Raw genomic sequence first — 17715 nt, 5'->3', positions numbered from 1 at the left:
TTGTGCTTAATTTGCTTAACGCTCCAAACTCATCTTTAAAAATTAAAAGCTTGTGCACGTAATATTAGAAAATGTAGTGCGTAAGCCGTTATTTCTGCCCAATAAGCTATGAAGACAAATTTTAATTCTGCTTAGGCGTCGGTTTAATGAACAGCTGGTGGCGGCCTCTAGAATGGCAGCTAGCATATTTTTTCTGTGCAACCGGTGCCGGTTTGTTTTAACGCGACCAACCAACTTTGTTTTGAATCCGCCATCTGAACGGGTAACTGACAAAAGTGTGTAGAAAAAGGTGTGACCTGGCATCGTAGCATTGTTTATTCTCTGTTCGTACTGGGCTGTTAGCGCAACGCGAAAGCGCCGATGATGGCTTCGGAGCGTGTGACAATTGTGTCGTGCGGCCAGAAGTTCCCAGCCTCTCGCGGTGCCCTCCGTCAATGCTCGCGCTACTTCGAGGCCATGTTCGCGTCGGGCATGAAGGAGTCGTCCTGCGATGAAATCGAGATCCGAGACATCGAACCGAACACTTTACGCTTGCTCATCGACGAGTCCGAAGGATGCCTTGTTGCCGTAACGGACGACAACGTCAACGACCTGTTGAAAGCGACTTGCCTGTTCCAGTTCGAGCGACTGCAGAAAGACTGCGTGGAACGCTTAGTAAAAGCGACAGAGCTGGACAACGCTGTCGAAACCTGGCAGACTGGAGACACGTTTAACCTTCGACCCCTGCGGCGAGCCGCCCTGGTAACGCTTCTCTGGGAGTTCGAGAAGTTCGTAAAGCACGCTTCATTCGAGGCCTGTCCGTTCGCGCTGCTCCGTACTGTATTGGCGAAAGACACGCTGAATGTCCCGAACGAAGCGGTCGTTGCAAAAGCGGCGGGGAAGTGGCTAAAGGCCAATTTGTCGACGTGCAACGAGCAAGAAATCGTAGCGGTTGGCTCTTGCGTGAGGAACCAGCTGCTTGACGAAGGGGCCTTTTCGGCGTGGCGGTCGTTCTGGGAGGATTCGACCGGTGGCTTGTTTGACAGGTGGGACGACGTTCTGCGGAACAGCGTGGGCGAACCGCGGTCGCATATTGTGCGGCCAGCCGTGGTCGCGTACGGGCTTGCCCAGGAATCGGACGATTTCAAGAGCTTGGCCGTGTACGCGCCCACGAAGGGCGACGGGCCTTTCACCCTGCACTCGCTGCTGCCGGCGCACAACCGGCCAAGAGAGCTCCGGGCGTTTGTCGTCTGCTCCGTGGGTACGTTCACGGGATGCCGAAACATGTTTGCGGGCGAGAAAAAAAAGCGTGCCTAGCGGGAGAAAAAAAAAATGCAATAGGTTCTTGGTTTTATGTACATGGTTAAACTTTTTAGCCTTGGAATACCGACACGTCGTAACAGTTTAATTTGGGCATACCTCACCTAAAAGATATGCCCAAGGTTACATTTGTGGATAACTTCGCTGGACGTCCTGCAATGGCTGTAAATCTGCCAAGGAAGCCCGAAAATCGACATGGAGCGAGCAAATTTGATACAACCAGTGAATTGCAATTGGTTGTCGACGCCGCTAACAGGTGTCAGTTGCTGACAGGTGTCGATGCCCTGTACTTTCCTGCACTACAATTTGTGACATCACGAATTCCGAATGCATGGTGAAACAGAATCGGGGGAGCTTGTTGAAGCGTTTTTCTGAAACAAATACCGAGGCAGGGACGTGTAAACGTAAAGTAAATGCGGGCAGAAATCATTGCAGAGAATGTGCTTTTTAATAATAATAATAAAAAAAACTCCTAAGCCCAGCCACTAGGCTTTATTTCAGTTCCGATTTTATTGAAATGTTTTGCCTTGCCTCCCAAGTGCAGTCAAAAGGTGAATGCGGGTGATCCTGAGAGTATGCAATACCTACTTATAGCCAGTGGCTATATCAAAGCTTATTAGCCAAATTTGCTCGAAACAGGGCGGCTGTCACTTAATATTCACCGTCACTTACGGCGGCTGTCCGCTGTGCGTGTATTTTCTACGCCTCCTGCCAGGTGGCAGCACCTCCCAGCAAAGTTTTAATAAGGGAGGCATACATGGCAGGGCTTGGCAGCCGACTTTGCGTGGTTGCTGCTATATCTAGATGGTATTTTCCGATTGGCTTTTAATTTATGTGACGAAAGCGGGAGCCAACGAGAACACGCTTTCAGGAAGATGGCCAAAATGGAGTAAAGTTGAGCCCCAACGCTCTCTGGGCAGTTTGTGGCGGGTACTTTGACGGCGCAGAAAAATAGAACAGCAACAGCAAGCAAGGCATCGTTGTCTGCTGAACAAAATCTGAGAGAGGTGCGGAATGTGCGATCTTCCAATGAAAACAAAGGGTTGGTCCGCTTTTGTCATCTTTTCAAATGTTTAAATGTGCTGTCTGCGGAGCTCAAACCAGTGAGCACTCAGGTTTGGCGGGGTACTTAGTAAAAAGAAGGACCAAATACTTACTATACCTACTGAGTGTCGTCCCTGAAGATCCAGCAGCTATTCTTATTTTGTTTAAAAGGATCCACGGTCAAAGCAAAAATGGAGCTGGGGGCAGGCAAGAAAAATCCGTGACTTAAAATGGTCAGGGGTGCAGCGTCTGTCTAGGTCTTCTTGCTGGTGGGTGTCTCCGTAGCGTTACTTTGTGGTGTGTTAACTTTTTGAGTGGGAAGAAGGAAGAAAACAATGATAGCGGCATCTTGCTCATGCACGTTGCTTTGCCGCAATTGTTTCAGGCATCCCTCTTCAAAGGCCAATGCCCTTGCCTGTTAATTTTCGGCTCCGTCGCGAATGCGATTTTGGCACAACTGCACAGAGTCGTTACACAGAGTTGTTGTTTCTTTTCCATCTCTGTCATTATCCCAGGCAAGGATGCCTACTTTCTCGGTGGCGAATACGGCGTCGGAACTGGACGCTGGAATCAGGGTGTGTTCCGCTGGCACCACGCCTTGGAGAGGTGGGAGCAGGTTTCCACACTGCCGGAACCGCGTAGACACTGCAAAATGGTGGTGATCGGCAACTGCATTCACCTGTACGGCGGGTTCGGCCGATTTCGGGTGCGTCTGAACAGCATCGACATTTATGACACTGTGACAGGTAAGTGTCCCTCGAATCCACCACAGTGGCTGAGGTGTTGTGATGCTGAACCCAAGGATGTGGGTTCGATGCCGGCTGTGGTGGCCGCTTTTCCGATGGAGGCGAAAAGCGAAAATGCCCGTGTGTTGAGATTTCAGCGCACGTTAAAAAATTCTCAGGTGGTCAAAATTAATCTGGAGCCCTGCACTACGGCGCGTGTCATAACCTGGGTGGAGCTTCGGCGCTTTAAAAGCCCACCATCATTCAGTCAGTCAATCTGTTTTGGATGAGATGGCGTAAACACGGAGCCACAGAGCAAAAACAAGACAGGAGGGGAAACAAGGCTTCTTAGCGCGGCCAGGTAATGTCACAAGCGCTTATCATAGGTTAAAGGAGTGCTGACACGAAATTTTCATGTTACTTTTTTTTTTTTCGATGCTATGCGTGCCTACCCGCCCACTAATCACAGAATGACACATTAGACGAGCGCAGCGTAAACATTAATTTATGGCGTCGTTTATTCGGGTCAGTTTCGGTTTCGACAAAACAAACGTCGAGTGGCCGCCATGACAGGAGGCATTACGTGACGTCACCATTCTTGGCGTACCGCTGCCGCTCTGGACGCGCGCGCCCAGACCGGCCGAGGTCTTCACCGTCCCCACGCGCCGGGGCAGCATGACATCAGTCCCAAAACCATGACGTGTACACACGCCGGAGCAGCGCGCGCCAACCACAGCCAGCGCGTCGGCTTCGTCACGGGAGCCCCGACGTCGGCAGTTTGGGGCAAGTAGCAGACGATGTCATGTCGGCCCACTCTGGGCTTTCTCGTGCGGGCAAAGATTAAAATGGATTTAAAGTATGTTATGCCGAACGGTTACTGTTGAAACTTGCTGGGAGATATCTCCTGATAAAAAGGAAGCACTTTACATAGTTATCTCAGCTTTGAAATTTCGTGTCAGTACTCCTTTAACTCTTTCACTCCGGCGCCATAGGCAATCGGAAGCCGGCTTCCGATGATTTCAAATCTTCCGCAAAATCTAAAACCCGCGCTCCACAGAACTATTGCCATCTGGTGTGTTCATTCGCAACTTCTCTTACAGTTTTGGTTTCGTTTGTTTATGTGTCGCGTGAGGTGGCGGTGTAGCAAGAGAAATTTGAACCGAAGGTAGAGGGGATTAGGAGGAAAATGGCGTCAGGTCGCGCCGCGCTCCGCACAGTCGGACTGCTGTAGCAAGCACTTCGGCAGCTCCTGCTGTCGATTTTTCTGATTCCAGCAGCAGTGATGGGTCAAGCAACGATGTGGGACATTCAGATTTCAGTTTGGACGACGAAGCTCCGTTTCAAGTGCCTCGCACTTCAACAAGCGCTGGCGGGTAATTTCTATGCTGTATTTATAAACAAAACTTGCTTCTTATCTGACGACTGCGGTTTTACTTTTGTGTTTAGGGTCTCGACAATGTACGGCCAGGATATTTTGCCAAATGCACCGCGCCCTGTCGTGCTATCACCTTCAAGATAACCTGGCGCTCGTGCCAGATTAGCGCTGCAGGGCGATGCGCGACGCTTCTCGAGAGTGCTGGATTTTTTTTCTTGTTTTTTACCACCGAACTGATAAAGATTTTGTGCAAGAACACAAAAGAGTATGCTTGGATGCACATTTTACGGAGACTCGCTCACCCTTCAGTGCCTTTGCAGTGTGGCACAACCGTCAGTTCCGCTAGGTTGACGGGCCCTCAAAAATCCAAAACTTGGTGTACACTGTTGATTTATATATTGAATCATAACCAAGGAACGCAAGAACAATTTGTATATCTTAAAATTCCTGGAATAATTTTTAGTCTCGGTAAAATTGCCGATTTGTGTTTTTTGTATACTTTTCTTGGGGGCTTTTTTCTGATTACTTGACGAATAAACTGTAAGTAATTGTACCTTTAACAAAACTTCTGCATTGTGTTTCGAAGAGCAATCTATGAGCTACAATTTCATGCATAGCAAGGATAAGTCTGTCCAGTAGCTCAAGAGAAAAAAAACGTTTTCTGGAAGCACTCAAAATCTGACTTTTTTCCGCCGTAACAAAAGAGTTAAGCTAACGGCATCTGCTGCAAGTTAAGAAACTGTCTGGCTGCCGCAATCGGCATTTCACTGCGCAGCCATGGGATGAATTGCGGCCGCTCTCATTTCATCCATAAGGTGCCGCTACCCTCTCCTATGCCATCGGAGCTACAAAGCTTTGCAGTCCGCCTTGGTTTTCATTGAGACATTACCTGGTCACTCACGCGCGCTTGCCACATTGGGCGTTTCCCCTCCTATATATTCTTGCACCGCGCACGGGGCGCACGTAACACCATATGCAAGTGTCTTTGAGAGCGGAGCCAGCCCCAAAAACTTAGTTTAGGTTTCTACCGAGTCTAAGCTGGCTGTTAATTGGAGTTGCGCCCCCTTGTGCGCAGGGTCCTGGCATCGGGAAGACATGCCTCCCGATGCGGCGGCCGCAGACGCCAGCGCGATCGTCAACGTCAACAGCCGGGCTTGTGTCATCCCAGTGATATGCGTGAACGACACCGCCAGACGTGTCATGCAAACCGCCGCCTCGGAGCTGACGGACCTTGAATCGCCAACGGTTGCCGTTCCGCTCGCATCAGACGGTACTGTGGTGGTGTGCAAGGGTACCGATAACTGGTACCAGTTTCACGAGCCGGGAACGTTAACGGACTACCCGAATCAGCCATTTCCTCTTCAGAGTCTGGTGTGCGGCCACGCCGTGAGAGATGGTGTGGGCTTCTTTGTGGAGGACTCGAACACGGGCATCATGTACAACTTTGAAACGAATGAGGGGAAGGAGATAGACATTGGTTTGGGCTACCATCTGTCGGTTAGGAGCTGTTTCGGACTGCCCTGGTTTGACCTGGACGACTAAATCGTTTGCTCGGGTGGGTGTTGTTGGTGCTCCTGTGATACCGTGGTGAGTTTGGTTGTTTCGTGCCAGTAGACGTTTTGGGCACGCATAGGCCTGTAGAGTATCTTCTCCGCTGTTCCAAGCGTGAGCATTGTCACAGCGTTCGGCAGGCTCTGAAACTAGCCTTTGCACATGACTGCTACAGTGACATCTTATAAGCACGCGACAGCCAGCACGAAGGAACGCGTGCAAGGCAGCCGCAAGTCTCGGGTCCAGTCTTGTGTATTTGCACTATCAGATGTCAGGTTTTTACAGCGTCTTTCATATAATGCATAATCATCCTGGCCCTATACGCCAGCTATCTTCGTGCAACCATTAATCAATCAATACTTTGCACTAGCCAGTAAATTATAGAGTAGGACAAAGTAAATATGCCCAACGGTGTCTTTACAAGAGTACAAAAGCAGACACTAAACGTCGAAACCATTACCGGGAAAGTGCAATGGTAACCACCTAGTCAAAAAAAAAAGTTTTTACTACAAAGTATTTTTTCACTGTTACGTTCCACTTACAATCTTCGAAGCAACGTTTGTTTCTGGACAGTTCACGGTGGAGATGTGAACGAACAAATCCATGCTGCCAGCCGTTCATTCCATGACAACCCTGTGCTGTTCGAACGACAGTCAAAATCGCAAATTCCTGCAATGACTGAAGGGAAGAAGTAGCGCTGCCTAGATAAAGCAAAGAAAGCAAACCTTTGAGTCAGCACGTGGGAACACCTTTATTTCTCCTGCGTTTGGATGGAGTACCATAAGTTCCTGGTGAGCATCATCCTTTCCCAATAAATAACCAAGCTAAGGAAGAAAATGGACGCTGTTTCTTTAATCGTGGCATGGCCGCAAGACACCCCACGTGGCAAAATAAGCTGCTTCTCTTTTTGCAAAAACCTTGCATGCGTGTGTCGATTTGCTCAATACAGACGGTTGCGCAGCTTGGATAACTACATGGCATTGAGAGCTTACAGTAATACCCCCATCACACGGCAAATCTAATGTCATTCAAAGTGAATGGCATTAGCTGTTAGTGGCATTTAGTTCGCCCATGCGGGTCTACGCGGCGAAACAAATGTTTTTGATTGCGATAGCGGTTGATGAGCTCGCAAAACCGCAAAATTATATTTCGAGTGCACGTTGAATGTTTTTGCACATATTTTTTAAAAACATGACAAGGGATTATTTTTTAATAAATAAAAATAAGAAAATCACCGGTTGAAGTGACGCAAGTAGACATAACAAGCCGAGACAAGTCCGAAAAAAATCCGGATTAGGGTAGCGCGTGCACTGGGGACGGGATTTTTTTTTGTTAGTATTTGTGTGTTTCTTTATTTGAACAACAACACAAATAGGAAAATATAAGTTTACTGACAGTTTTTAGAAACAGTATTCTTTGGTTTATTACTGAATTTTCTTGCCTAGCAGTGTGCCACTGCTGTCCAGGCTACTCATTCGGCTGCTGAATATGGTCCGGGACCCTCAGTTATCCACTAAGTGTCATTCACCTCAAATTTCATTCGGTATTCTCGTGTAGCGCCGAATTAATGACATTTAAAGCGAATTACATTTGTTCTAAATGTCATTAGATCTGCCGTGTGACGGGGGCATAATTTTTTAACCGCACGAACACTTAACTATAACATTATTCATCTTTTCCAGTTCCCGCAGGCAAGCACCTCCATAATATTGAAGGAGTTCTTCAATTGCAGGTTCAAGCCTAAGGCTGTGGCACACACAGAGCAGCTTCCAACAAGTTCCAAGTCACAGCTGAGTTTGTTTTTGGCAGGTTATAAATCAGCTGTGCGACTCATGAGCACCTGTTAAGGCTAGGGTTTCAGCACTTCAACCCCGGCCTAGGTTCTGCAAAGGCATACTGGAACCATGGAAAGAAGGGGAAAAAAAAAAGACATTTTGGGCACGTCACGACACGCGAAGAAGAAGCACGCGGCAAGCGTTCTAGCCGCTCTCTTCTTCATGGCGCATAAAGCGAACGGTGGTGTTGTCCATGCCGGCACGGCGCGCCCGAATGTAGGTGAACGCGGTGTAGCCCACGAGACCGAGCACGAGTCCGAGGATGAGCATGCCGAAGAGCAAGCCTCCGAGTGCACCTGTGAGAGAAGAGATGAACAAGTTTTGGTTTGACGCACAATGCTCGCAGTCCACTGTCTTCGAAAACAAAACAAAATGAGATGGCGACTTCAAAACAACTGTTCGGTTTGAAGGAAATTGTCGCTGGAAACTCGCTCATCTACAGTACAGCTACAAAAGATGTCTTTTAAACAAACAAAAAAGATAAATATCGAGAAACTTTCAAATTTTGCGCTAAAGTGATGTAATATGGACAGCAGTGGTTCAATAGATGCCAGCACTAATAACGTAGTTACCGAGCTTAATTTTGTGAATGTCAAAGCTCTTTAATCAGTTCACTTGAGGAAAGAAAAATACTATTTTTGAAGCAGTTGCTTCCCCTTCTTTCATTTAAAAGTATCAGTAAAGCTTGATGTCGGGCTAGTTGGTGTAACATGACTTTGAAGGTTCGTTGCGCTTGCTGTGAACACAAAGACTTCCATGGGGAAAAAAACTTAGACTTTCACGAAAAGACGGCGCCGTCTTCTCGTGAAAGTCTATGTTTTTTTCCCGTGCAAGTCTTTGTGTTCACAGCAAGCGCAACGTACCTTTAAAAGTATCATTTGTGAAATTCACCTCGATTCCTGTCTAAGTAGAATTTCTGTGAACTGTAACATCCAGCGCTCCCGTTCCTCTCTCTGAACACCCCGTATAAACCAATTTTAGTGCTGTTATTTATTCGGCTGATCAAAGGATTTTTGTCTTCGATGACGAGTTTAGGAAAAGCCCCCAGTGGAGCGAAGTTCTGCGAAGGCAAAATTTGACATCCATGTGAATTGCAGCTTTACAGCTATGAGGAAAAGCTGTACAGCTTTTTAAAAAACTTCACAGTTGAAGAAACACTCTTCCTAGTCCAGAATTTAAGTCTTGGATTGCAGTCTTTTAAAGCATTTTTATCCCGCGATGTGCTACCTAACGCCACCTGGCATCTCGAGGGAATTCTGGAACACAGACCTGAGGTGTAGCCACTGGCTGGAGGTGCCATTGACCGCTTGAGGTTAAAGTGGACAAGGTCATTGATGTGGTCTTGCTCTGCAAAGAAGCAAAAAAAAATTCAGTCATGTCGCATAAGGTTCCATACCTTCCATCATGTGCTTTCTCTGCAAACTCCTTCACTCTGTTGTCGAGCGAGCTGATTTGTAGTTACTTTTAATTTGAATGCAGCAAGGACCACCTTTTGTAAAGCTTTCCCAACTGTCATGGTCTACCGAAGGCATGTTGCTCTCTGTTCACCTTTGAGAACTTGGGGAGTCACGAAATCCTACAACATTTTTGTCAAAAACAAAATGATAAACTGTAATTTAAATGTCCCACTGACTACCCCCGCATTATACCCCTGCTACACAAGCACTTGAACCAACATTTAAACAACATTTGAGTCAAATAGCCCTTAAAATTTCAAATGTCGTGCATTTAAAATTTCCATGGCCATGCGACTTGTACGTCATTTGAATGCCTGTGTAGCAGGCCTACAAGTCGCTAAACAGTACTTGCAACAAAATTGTGCTGGTCACTGTCTCAAGACTTCTCAGGGGTACTGCAAACCTCGGGGGGACTTTCTTGCAGCAGTGCTGGTGACCGGCTATAAACTGAGGAGTTAAAGAAGGAGTTGAGAGCGGGATAGGTGGGGGGGGGCTGCGATGCTTACGGAAGTAGAACAGGCAGGTCTTGCTCTCCTTGTACTGGGCCGACTTGTCGTAGACGGTAAGGGTGTTGAGCACGCAGCGGCGGTCGGGTCCGTCATCGGGGCAGAAGTTGAATGACTTGCACTGCCCGGTGGGGTCCATGGTGCACTGCTTGGCGCAGTCTTCGAGGCTGATGAGCGTCACGGTCACCGCGTTGGGGTCGATGAGCTCCTTGCGTGCACCTTCCCAGTAATCGGCTGAGAAGCGCTCTGCAGTGAAGGGGAGGGGGAGTGGTGGAATAAAGAGGTGCTTCAATAAACAAGTGCCAGTAAATCCAATAGCTTATGCCAGTAACTAAGCCTACTGCAGCTATCATATTTAACCACTTTGCTTCTTACTTATGTGCAAAGTAAGAAGGTGGTGACAGACGGCGAGTCTTCAACTTTAACTAATTAACTTTATTACTATGCTATTTCTATTCTTATATTCAAATTCAGTTATTATACTATGTTCATATGTTGAATCGCATCTCAAGCTGGCGTAAACGAGTAGGGGAGAGTCGGGAGGTTTGGGACGGTTGGAGGAATGGGACAGCTCGTTTATCTATCCAGGACTTAGTTCAAACACGTTCATCGGCTGCTCACGAGATGGCGCTAGCATACCGATAGCCTGGCTGTAATGGTGGCCGTCTTCAGCGGATGGAGCTTTCTCTGACTACAACTCTCGTTTTTCACGTGTCAAAAGTAAGTATCCGCTTACTCAATTACACCTCTCTCAATTTTAAACCGCCCTGCCTATGCTGATACCAATTTTTCTTCGATAACAGGCGTTAGGGTCGTACATCGTGCAATAACAAGTTTAGCCCTAACAAGAGAATTTTCGCCATTGAATGTATTTTTTGTTGGGCACACCACCTGGGGAGGAATGGGACATTTGAGTCGCGGGTGGAATGGGACAGTGTCCCATTCCTCCCCACCATACGGCTGGTGCTGTGTCTAGCGAATAAGCTCCAATGCTGTGCCGCTTTAGTTCCGAAAGCAGTTATTTGTTTATTTGTTATTTAAAGTGTACAAATGCTTCGTGCCGTGATGTTAAATAACAGACAGGCTGTTTCTGCGACAGTTGACGTTAAGACGCGCTAAACCAACGGGGCATCATAAAATGCAATGTTTCTCCACTAAAAAGGTGTGATTACTGAACACATTTGCGAGAAGCCCGGAATACGCACGTGAATAGTAGGAAGCAATAGGAGTGCTGTTACGTGCATGCAAGGAAGTTAAGCGTGCTTGGTGTGCGTGAATATTTACATTTGCCAATTTTTGATTCATTTTCATTTTCAGGAAGATGCCGCGGGTTTACAAGAGGAAGCATCCCGACAGAGCTCAAACATCGAACAATTTGATCCTAGATGCTGTGAGATTGGTGTGCGATGAAAAGAAAAGTATAAGAGACGTAGCAGAATCTTTTGAAATATCAAAATCATCGCTTGGCCGAGCAGTGAAGAAGTACAGAGAATGCGGTGACACAGGTGGCATCATGTTCAAGTCCAATTTGGTCTGCGGAATGGTCTTCACAACAGAAGATGAAGTACTCTTGAAAGAATATTTGCTGAAAGCAAGCAAAATGCACTATGGGCTTACGAGAATGCAAGTTCGTTCACTGGCGTACGAGTTTGCAACAGCCTTAAACCGGAAGTGCCCGGCGTCATGGGAACAGAACAAGGTAGCTGGAAGAGACTGGTTTATGGGCTTTATGGACCGCCATCCCGAGCTATCGCTTCGATCGCCAGAAGCGACCAGTCTGGGTCGGGCAACAAGCTTCAATAAGAACAACGTCGATGCTTTCCTTTCAAACCTGAAAAGTGTCTACGTCCGATACAAGCTAACTCCGGACCGCATCTACAATTGTGATGAAACGGGCTTCACAACTGCACACAACCCACCAATGGTAGTAGCAGCACGTGGAGAAAAGCAAATCGGTCAGGTCACATCTGCAGAACGCGGCGAACTGGTGACTGTTTTGTGCACTGTTAATGCCATCGGAAACGCCCTGCCACCAGTGTTCATTTTTCCACGCGTGAGGTTTAAAGATTTTTTTCTGAAAGGCGCCCCGGCAGGAAGCCTCGGTTTGGCAAGCAAGTCGGGATGGATGTCCAGCGAACTGTTTTTGTTGGCATTAGAGCACACTGTGAGACATACGAAGTGCTCGAAGGAGGAACCAATTCTCTTAATTCTCGACAATCACGAAAGCCATGTGAGCATCAACACCATCAACAAGGCCAAAGAGAGCGGAGTCATCCTGCTGACCTTTCCCCCACACTGTAGCCACCGCCTGCAGCCACTTGATGTGTCCGTGTACGGACCATTTAAATCTCGGTACAACGCTGCTTGCAATGATTGGCTCATAAATAACCCCGGGAAGACCATCTCCATCCACAATGTTGCACAACTAGTTGGATCCGCCTACGTATTAACGGTGACACAAAAGAACATAATCTCGGGCTTTCAGAAAACTGGAATTTGGCCTTTCAATAGCGAGCCCTTCACTTCGGATGACTACATGATGTCATCAGTCACTGACAGACCCGAAATGTCCGTAAGCGGAGAGGTGTCACGACAGACGGCCACCATCACCGAGAAAACGGACAGCGCAAGCCGACTGGAAAGTGATTTGAACTTTGAGACAAACGGCCATGGAGCTCGCAACGTCTCTACAGATGTCTTCCCACCTACTGTCGGCAACGCAGCCTCGACGTCAACTGCATCTCCCAGCCGGATTGTTCCAAGTGACCTAAGGCCCTACCCTAAGGCTGCACCGCGTAAGACAGGGCAAAAAGGAAGGAAGAAAGGTAGGACAAAAGTCCTTACGGATACACCCGAGAAGCATGCGATTGAACAAGAAGCTGCAGAGAGGCTGGCACGACAGAGTCTGAAAAAAAGAGCGCTTATCACAGCTAAGACTGTCGCCACTACCCGCCCAAAAAAGAAACGGCGACTTCAGAAGGAGTTCAGTTCCTCAAGTGAAGACGACACTGTTGCCATTGCATTTGATGATTCAGACAGTGACATGTCGGGTTCCGATAATGAGAGGCGGGACATTTCTGAGGCCGATTGCCCAAACGAAACTTTTCAAGTGAAAAAAAGGCGATTTTGTCCTCGTCAGATTTGGTAAGAAAAAATCTGACGTTTATTACACGGGTAGAGTCGAAAGTAGTGACAATATTGACGTCAGTGTCCAGTTCCTCCGAAAGAAAGAAGAGAGCTCAAAGTTTTACTTTCCTCCGCAGAAAGATATAGGGACTGTGCCAATGACGGATATTGTGATGAAGCTGCCAGGGCCAAAAACTATTGGGGGAACGAAGCGCCTGCAAGCTTGCTTCAAGTTTGATGTGGAACTATCGGCTTTTAATGTCCGCTGAAGACGTTGGGACCGATACTTTACTGGCGTCCCATTCCTCCCAAAGGATGTCCCACTCCACCCGAAGGGACGGGTGGAATGGGACAGATTTTAGCTGTTAGAAATTATTTTTTTGCAGTTGCGCTAGAAGTGGCAGTAGCCCGTGTTTCTCAGAATTTGCGCATCTTGTTTCGACTTGTACTATAATCCATCAACCATCTTTTTGCGTTCAAAATAAACAAAACTAAAAATGCATTTGTGAAAAGTGTCCCATTCCTCCCGACTCTCCCCTACAGGCTAACTGTGGTGATGCCGTTTGCATGGTAGAGCCATGTGTAAGAAGACAAAGTGTGGATGGTAATATGGCGTGCCTTACGCTGTACAGAGGAAGCCTTCTCATGTCGAGCAGCATGCACGTGTGAGCGGGTGCCTTGTGGTGACTGCCTGGCAGTTAACAAATGCCGAGCGCTCGTGTGTGCATGCCTTGCGGTGACTACCCAGTGTCCCTGCTACATGTTTGTCAAGCCAAGCGTACCCACTTAGGAAGAGCGGCAAAAAAAAAAAAAAAAACGGTGTTGTAATCGTGGCAACACTTGCTCATAACCAGAAATACTCCAGCGTTTGTCGTAATCAGGGCAACACTTTCTTGGAACGAAAAAGACACGTCATAGCGTACGTCCCTCCAAGGTGATCTCCAATGATTGCCACTTCGAAAAAAATGAATTAAGCTCACACTTATAGCAAGAACGGTGGAGTAAAAGTCGTTGCAGCAGTGAAGAAGAAGCAAATCGGCTGCAATTGTGGACTTAAATAAATCTTCGTGATGGTCGCGAAGGTTGCGCAGAGCTTCGCTCGAACCTTCCAAGCCTCGCGCGTTAGTGTGAGCTTCCTTCATTTTCCTCTCATCCCGCAACCAGCATCTAGCAGTTGTTAACAACAATTCCCCGTTCCACACACTCACGGGCGTAGTGTGAGCAGGCCTCGGTGCCGTTGACGATGTCCTCGGGGCTGATGTCGAGGAAGTGCTTTTCGTGCAGCACGCAGTGCTTGGTGCCCGGGCAGTACTCGAAGCCACGGCACCGGATGAGCTTGTTGTGCTTGCACTCCTTGGCGCACGCGTTCTCGTCCTTCACGTTCTCCTGGCTCAGGTCGCCACCCACGCGGCTCACCGAGCCCGGGAACTTTTCGTAGAAGTTGATGTACGAGCCTGCGCATTTTGCAGAAGAGGGACCGTGTTGCCTTTTTTTCCCTTTTAATGCGAAAGCATTAAGTAGATGATTGAACAAAAAAGCCAGCATCCGCATTGTCATCGGCCTCTAACAATGTAACGGCTCCTATACCACGTGCCTTGGAAGTGTTCCATAGCACAAGGCATTCCGTAGCGCACGCTCAAACTTGGCAGTAGTGAAATGTGGCTGTCCACACCAGTACACCGCAGGTTAAGTAAGAAAGCAGAACGCACTGTGGCAGGAACTAGCAGTGGTGCAACGCATAGGCGTTCAGCCGCTTAACTGGGCATTTATGCTTTTGCGTTCGGAGCACATAAGGAGTACCGTATTTTCCGGTCTATAAATCGCACTTTTGTATAAGTCGCACCCCCCTCAAAACGACATTTTTGCGGGGAAAAAAAGCATATAAGTCGCACTAGTGTATAAGACGCACCGGTGAACAAAACGCGCTTGTTAATCGGGTAAACTCACCAAGGATCAGTTCGTTAGAAAGTGCGGCAAAAGTATATTGTTGCGGTGGATAAGACGCACCAACGAAAATTTCAGAAAAAAAGTGCGACTTATACACCGGAAAGTACGGTACTTAAATGCTCTCAGACTTTTTTCGGTTATCCTGCCAATAATAGCGGATGTTGCAACCACAGTAAGATATAAATGCTCTGAAACTGCCCACAATCTGCCGGGTGGCCTCATAGCAATTCAAGAAAGTATGTAACTGCTGCATAATGGAAATTTGTTCCTTACCTTTCTGACTTCAGTGCTTTAGGGCCCGTGTTTACTAGGAGACATATGCAGCTAGCCCACTATGTTGCCAAACTGAAGTTTGTTCCATAAAGTGGTTTAACTTCTTTGCTAAGCCCCTGCCTCAGGTCTCTCCAGATATAAGACACAGGCTTTAAAGCGTGTGTGAAAATGTTCTTGACAAGTTTCGGCAGAGTAATTATGGGATAGTTATGAAATTTTATACATACAATGCCCACCACTGATGCATCCTGTATGTTGTCCGTATGAATATACTGTGAGCATTTGCAGCGTGCTTTCAGGATACAAGTTCGTACAAGCGATATCATCATTACCAAAACAAGTATGAGCACCGGGGGGTACGCTTCCCTACCTTTTGTACTTGTGACCCCATTTTCATTATCATTTGTGTATATTCACCTCTCTCTCTCCTCGAGGTGAGGTTTTTTGCACTTCGTCTTATCACCGCTACAGTGATTTTGGCTACTCGGTAAGCGGCAATGTTTAGGTCGGTCAGGTATAAGTTGAGACAGACTGCTGTTACATCTCAATGAGAGCAGTCTGTTTTGATTTTTGATTTTTAACCGACCGGTCGAAGCCTTACCGCTCACTCACCATCCAAAATCAGTGTACCCTCTCCTCGAAACATTCAAACAGAGCAGTCTAATAAATGCAGTCACAGAGAAACTCACCCCTCTTCGTCCCACGCTGCGAATGCTCGCAATACCTACGTAGCGCATGCAATACATGTGCATAGATTGTATGTATATACGTACGGAAAATTCTTGTGTATTGCCATACATACGTTGTATCCTACGGTAAAACCCGTCCTGCACCACTAGTGGTACATTACTCAAGCTGAGGCTTACGGCCTCTCTTCGGCCTCTCTTCGGCCGGCACTCGGCCGGATGAATACTCACGGCTGTAGACGTTGCAGCGCGTGTCCAGCTCGAGGCTCTTAGCAGCCACGTCATCGTCGAGCACATACACGGAGGTGAGGCGGCAGTCCTTAGTGGCCGGGCAGTAGGAGAAGGCAGTGCAGTCGGTGCCGCTCTCGGAGATGCAGTTGCGGTAGCACTGCTGCACCGACGTGATCTCGTTGCTGCCGTCGAGCGTCGTCGCCCGCATCGTCGTGTCCTGGCTCAGAGAGAGCGTCTTCTCTAAGTAGGCCACGTCGTACAGGCCCGCTGCGTGTTTCTCTGCAGTGGGGACCAGGTCGAGCCGTCGTGAAAGCTCAAAGGCAAATTTTTTGGCAAAGTTGTGTACCGTGCAAATATCATGCATGTGTGGCATTTGAAGGAGACATCCAGGCTAGCACGAAACATAGATCAATACGCGATAAGTACAATGTAGTAGTGCATTGAGTTACCGTTGAATGGGCTGGCGTCTGTCTTGATCCTGACGGCTGTGAAGGTCGCCGGAATCTTTAATAAAAAGAATGAAATAAAAGTTGTAGGGGTATGCTTAGTAAGTGAAACAAGAAACCGATGGCACAGGCCTACTTCCACAGCTAAAGTGAGCTAGCACTAGTTTAATCGCAGTATTACCACAATTAGACTGCTTTCTCTAAATTTGCAGTGTGGGTTGACATACAATAATATGTCCATGGTAGCCACATGAAAGCGTAGTTTTACAGGGTCACCTCCTTTCACAGATAATAATTGAACAGTTGTGAGCTGTAACATAGTGTATTTTTGCACGCTTAGTGTCGGAGGTGACAGACAGCTATGCACAAGACATTGTTTTAGGAAAACGTCTGCTGTTTTAAATTACTGTGCTTCGTGTTTATGCAAAGATGTTATTCCCCATGTGATTCATTGATTATACATTGTGACGTGATTATCACATGATGTGATTGCCCGATCTCACCTTTAGTTCCTCTTGATCGGCAATTTTGAGCAAAAGGCGGCCATTGTCGACTTCGTCCTTGATCGCGCCCACCACCTCCGGGCTTGTTTTAAAGGTCACCTTGATGTCGCTATCAGACTCTGAAAGGTTTGATGCCGTCGTACTGCATTAGTTCACTCCAGAGGTCAATATTTCATTCAATATTTCATTCAATATTTCATTGTGTTATGGTCAATATTTCATTGCTCTAGATAGAAAATTGATCTGAGCACTGTGTGGATCTTTAATGTTTTGAACAGGAGCGTATTCAAATTGGCCATTACTCCATTTGAGAATTTAATATTCACTGTTGTTAAAAAATTCAGCAATAAAATGATTAGGAACATTACTACTGTTACACATTTCTTTATTTATTTACTTGCAATACTGCCAATTTCTGTACGAACTTCATCAATTGGATGGGATAGATATGTAATCCAAGATTATAATATGCAAACAAGAATTGAAGACAGTCACAAATTTAAGATTCTTCTACTGCACACGCTTGTGACACTGAACCGCAACACCTACTGCATGTGCAGTTTAGCTGGTAAGAAATGTTTGGCTATGTTTACGCATGCTACAATGTTACACGAGAGCATTTCTGTTTCTATAAGTATGTCGCTACGCAACTTTTATTTCTCTGTCAATTGAGCACTCTTAGAAATGCTTGCATGAGGCAGAATGTTACTT

The 17715-nt window shown here is 47.1% G+C and overlaps 2 protein-coding genes across 2 annotated transcripts in view; one reads left to right on the top strand and one right to left on the bottom strand.

The window, feature by feature from the left end:
- Positions 1-60: 60 nt before the first annotated feature.
- On the top strand, positions 61-6876 carry LOC144158896 (kelch repeat and BTB domain-containing protein 2-like). The gene is made up of 3 exons (XM_077690078.1): positions 61-1240; positions 2859-3089; positions 5519-6876. Exons 1-3 carry the CDS (start codon positions 361-363, stop codon positions 5983-5985), a joined length of 1578 nt encoding a protein of 525 aa, XP_077546204.1. The 5' UTR covers positions 61-360; the 3' UTR covers positions 5986-6876.
- Positions 6727-17715, bottom strand: part of LOC144158894 (uncharacterized) — a 70602-nt gene continuing 59613 nt past the window's right edge. Inside the window, exons 18-24 of the mRNA XM_077690077.1 lie at positions 17005-17123; positions 16505-16559; positions 16056-16334; positions 14127-14372; positions 9793-10038; positions 9099-9176; positions 6727-8125 (exon numbers count right to left, since the gene is read on the bottom strand). Coding sequence (XP_077546203.1) covers positions 7974-8125; positions 9099-9176; positions 9793-10038; positions 14127-14372; positions 16056-16334; positions 16505-16559; positions 17005-17123 — 1175 coding nt within the window. The 3' untranslated portion in view covers positions 6727-7973. The remainder of the gene's footprint in view (positions 8126-9098; positions 9177-9792; positions 10039-14126; positions 14373-16055; positions 16335-16504; positions 16560-17004; positions 17124-17715) is intronic.

The sequence above is a fragment of the Haemaphysalis longicornis genome, unplaced genomic scaffold, assembly GCF_048455015.1.
Source record: "Haemaphysalis longicornis isolate Haplotype H1 unplaced genomic scaffold, Haemaphysalis longicornis Haplotype H1 scaffold_10, whole genome shotgun sequence".
In the NCBI taxonomy this organism is placed as follows: domain Eukaryota; kingdom Metazoa; phylum Arthropoda; class Arachnida; order Ixodida; family Ixodidae; genus Haemaphysalis; species Haemaphysalis longicornis.
Note: the sequence above shows the minus strand (reverse complement) of the source record. Positions and strands in the feature narration are given on the sequence as shown.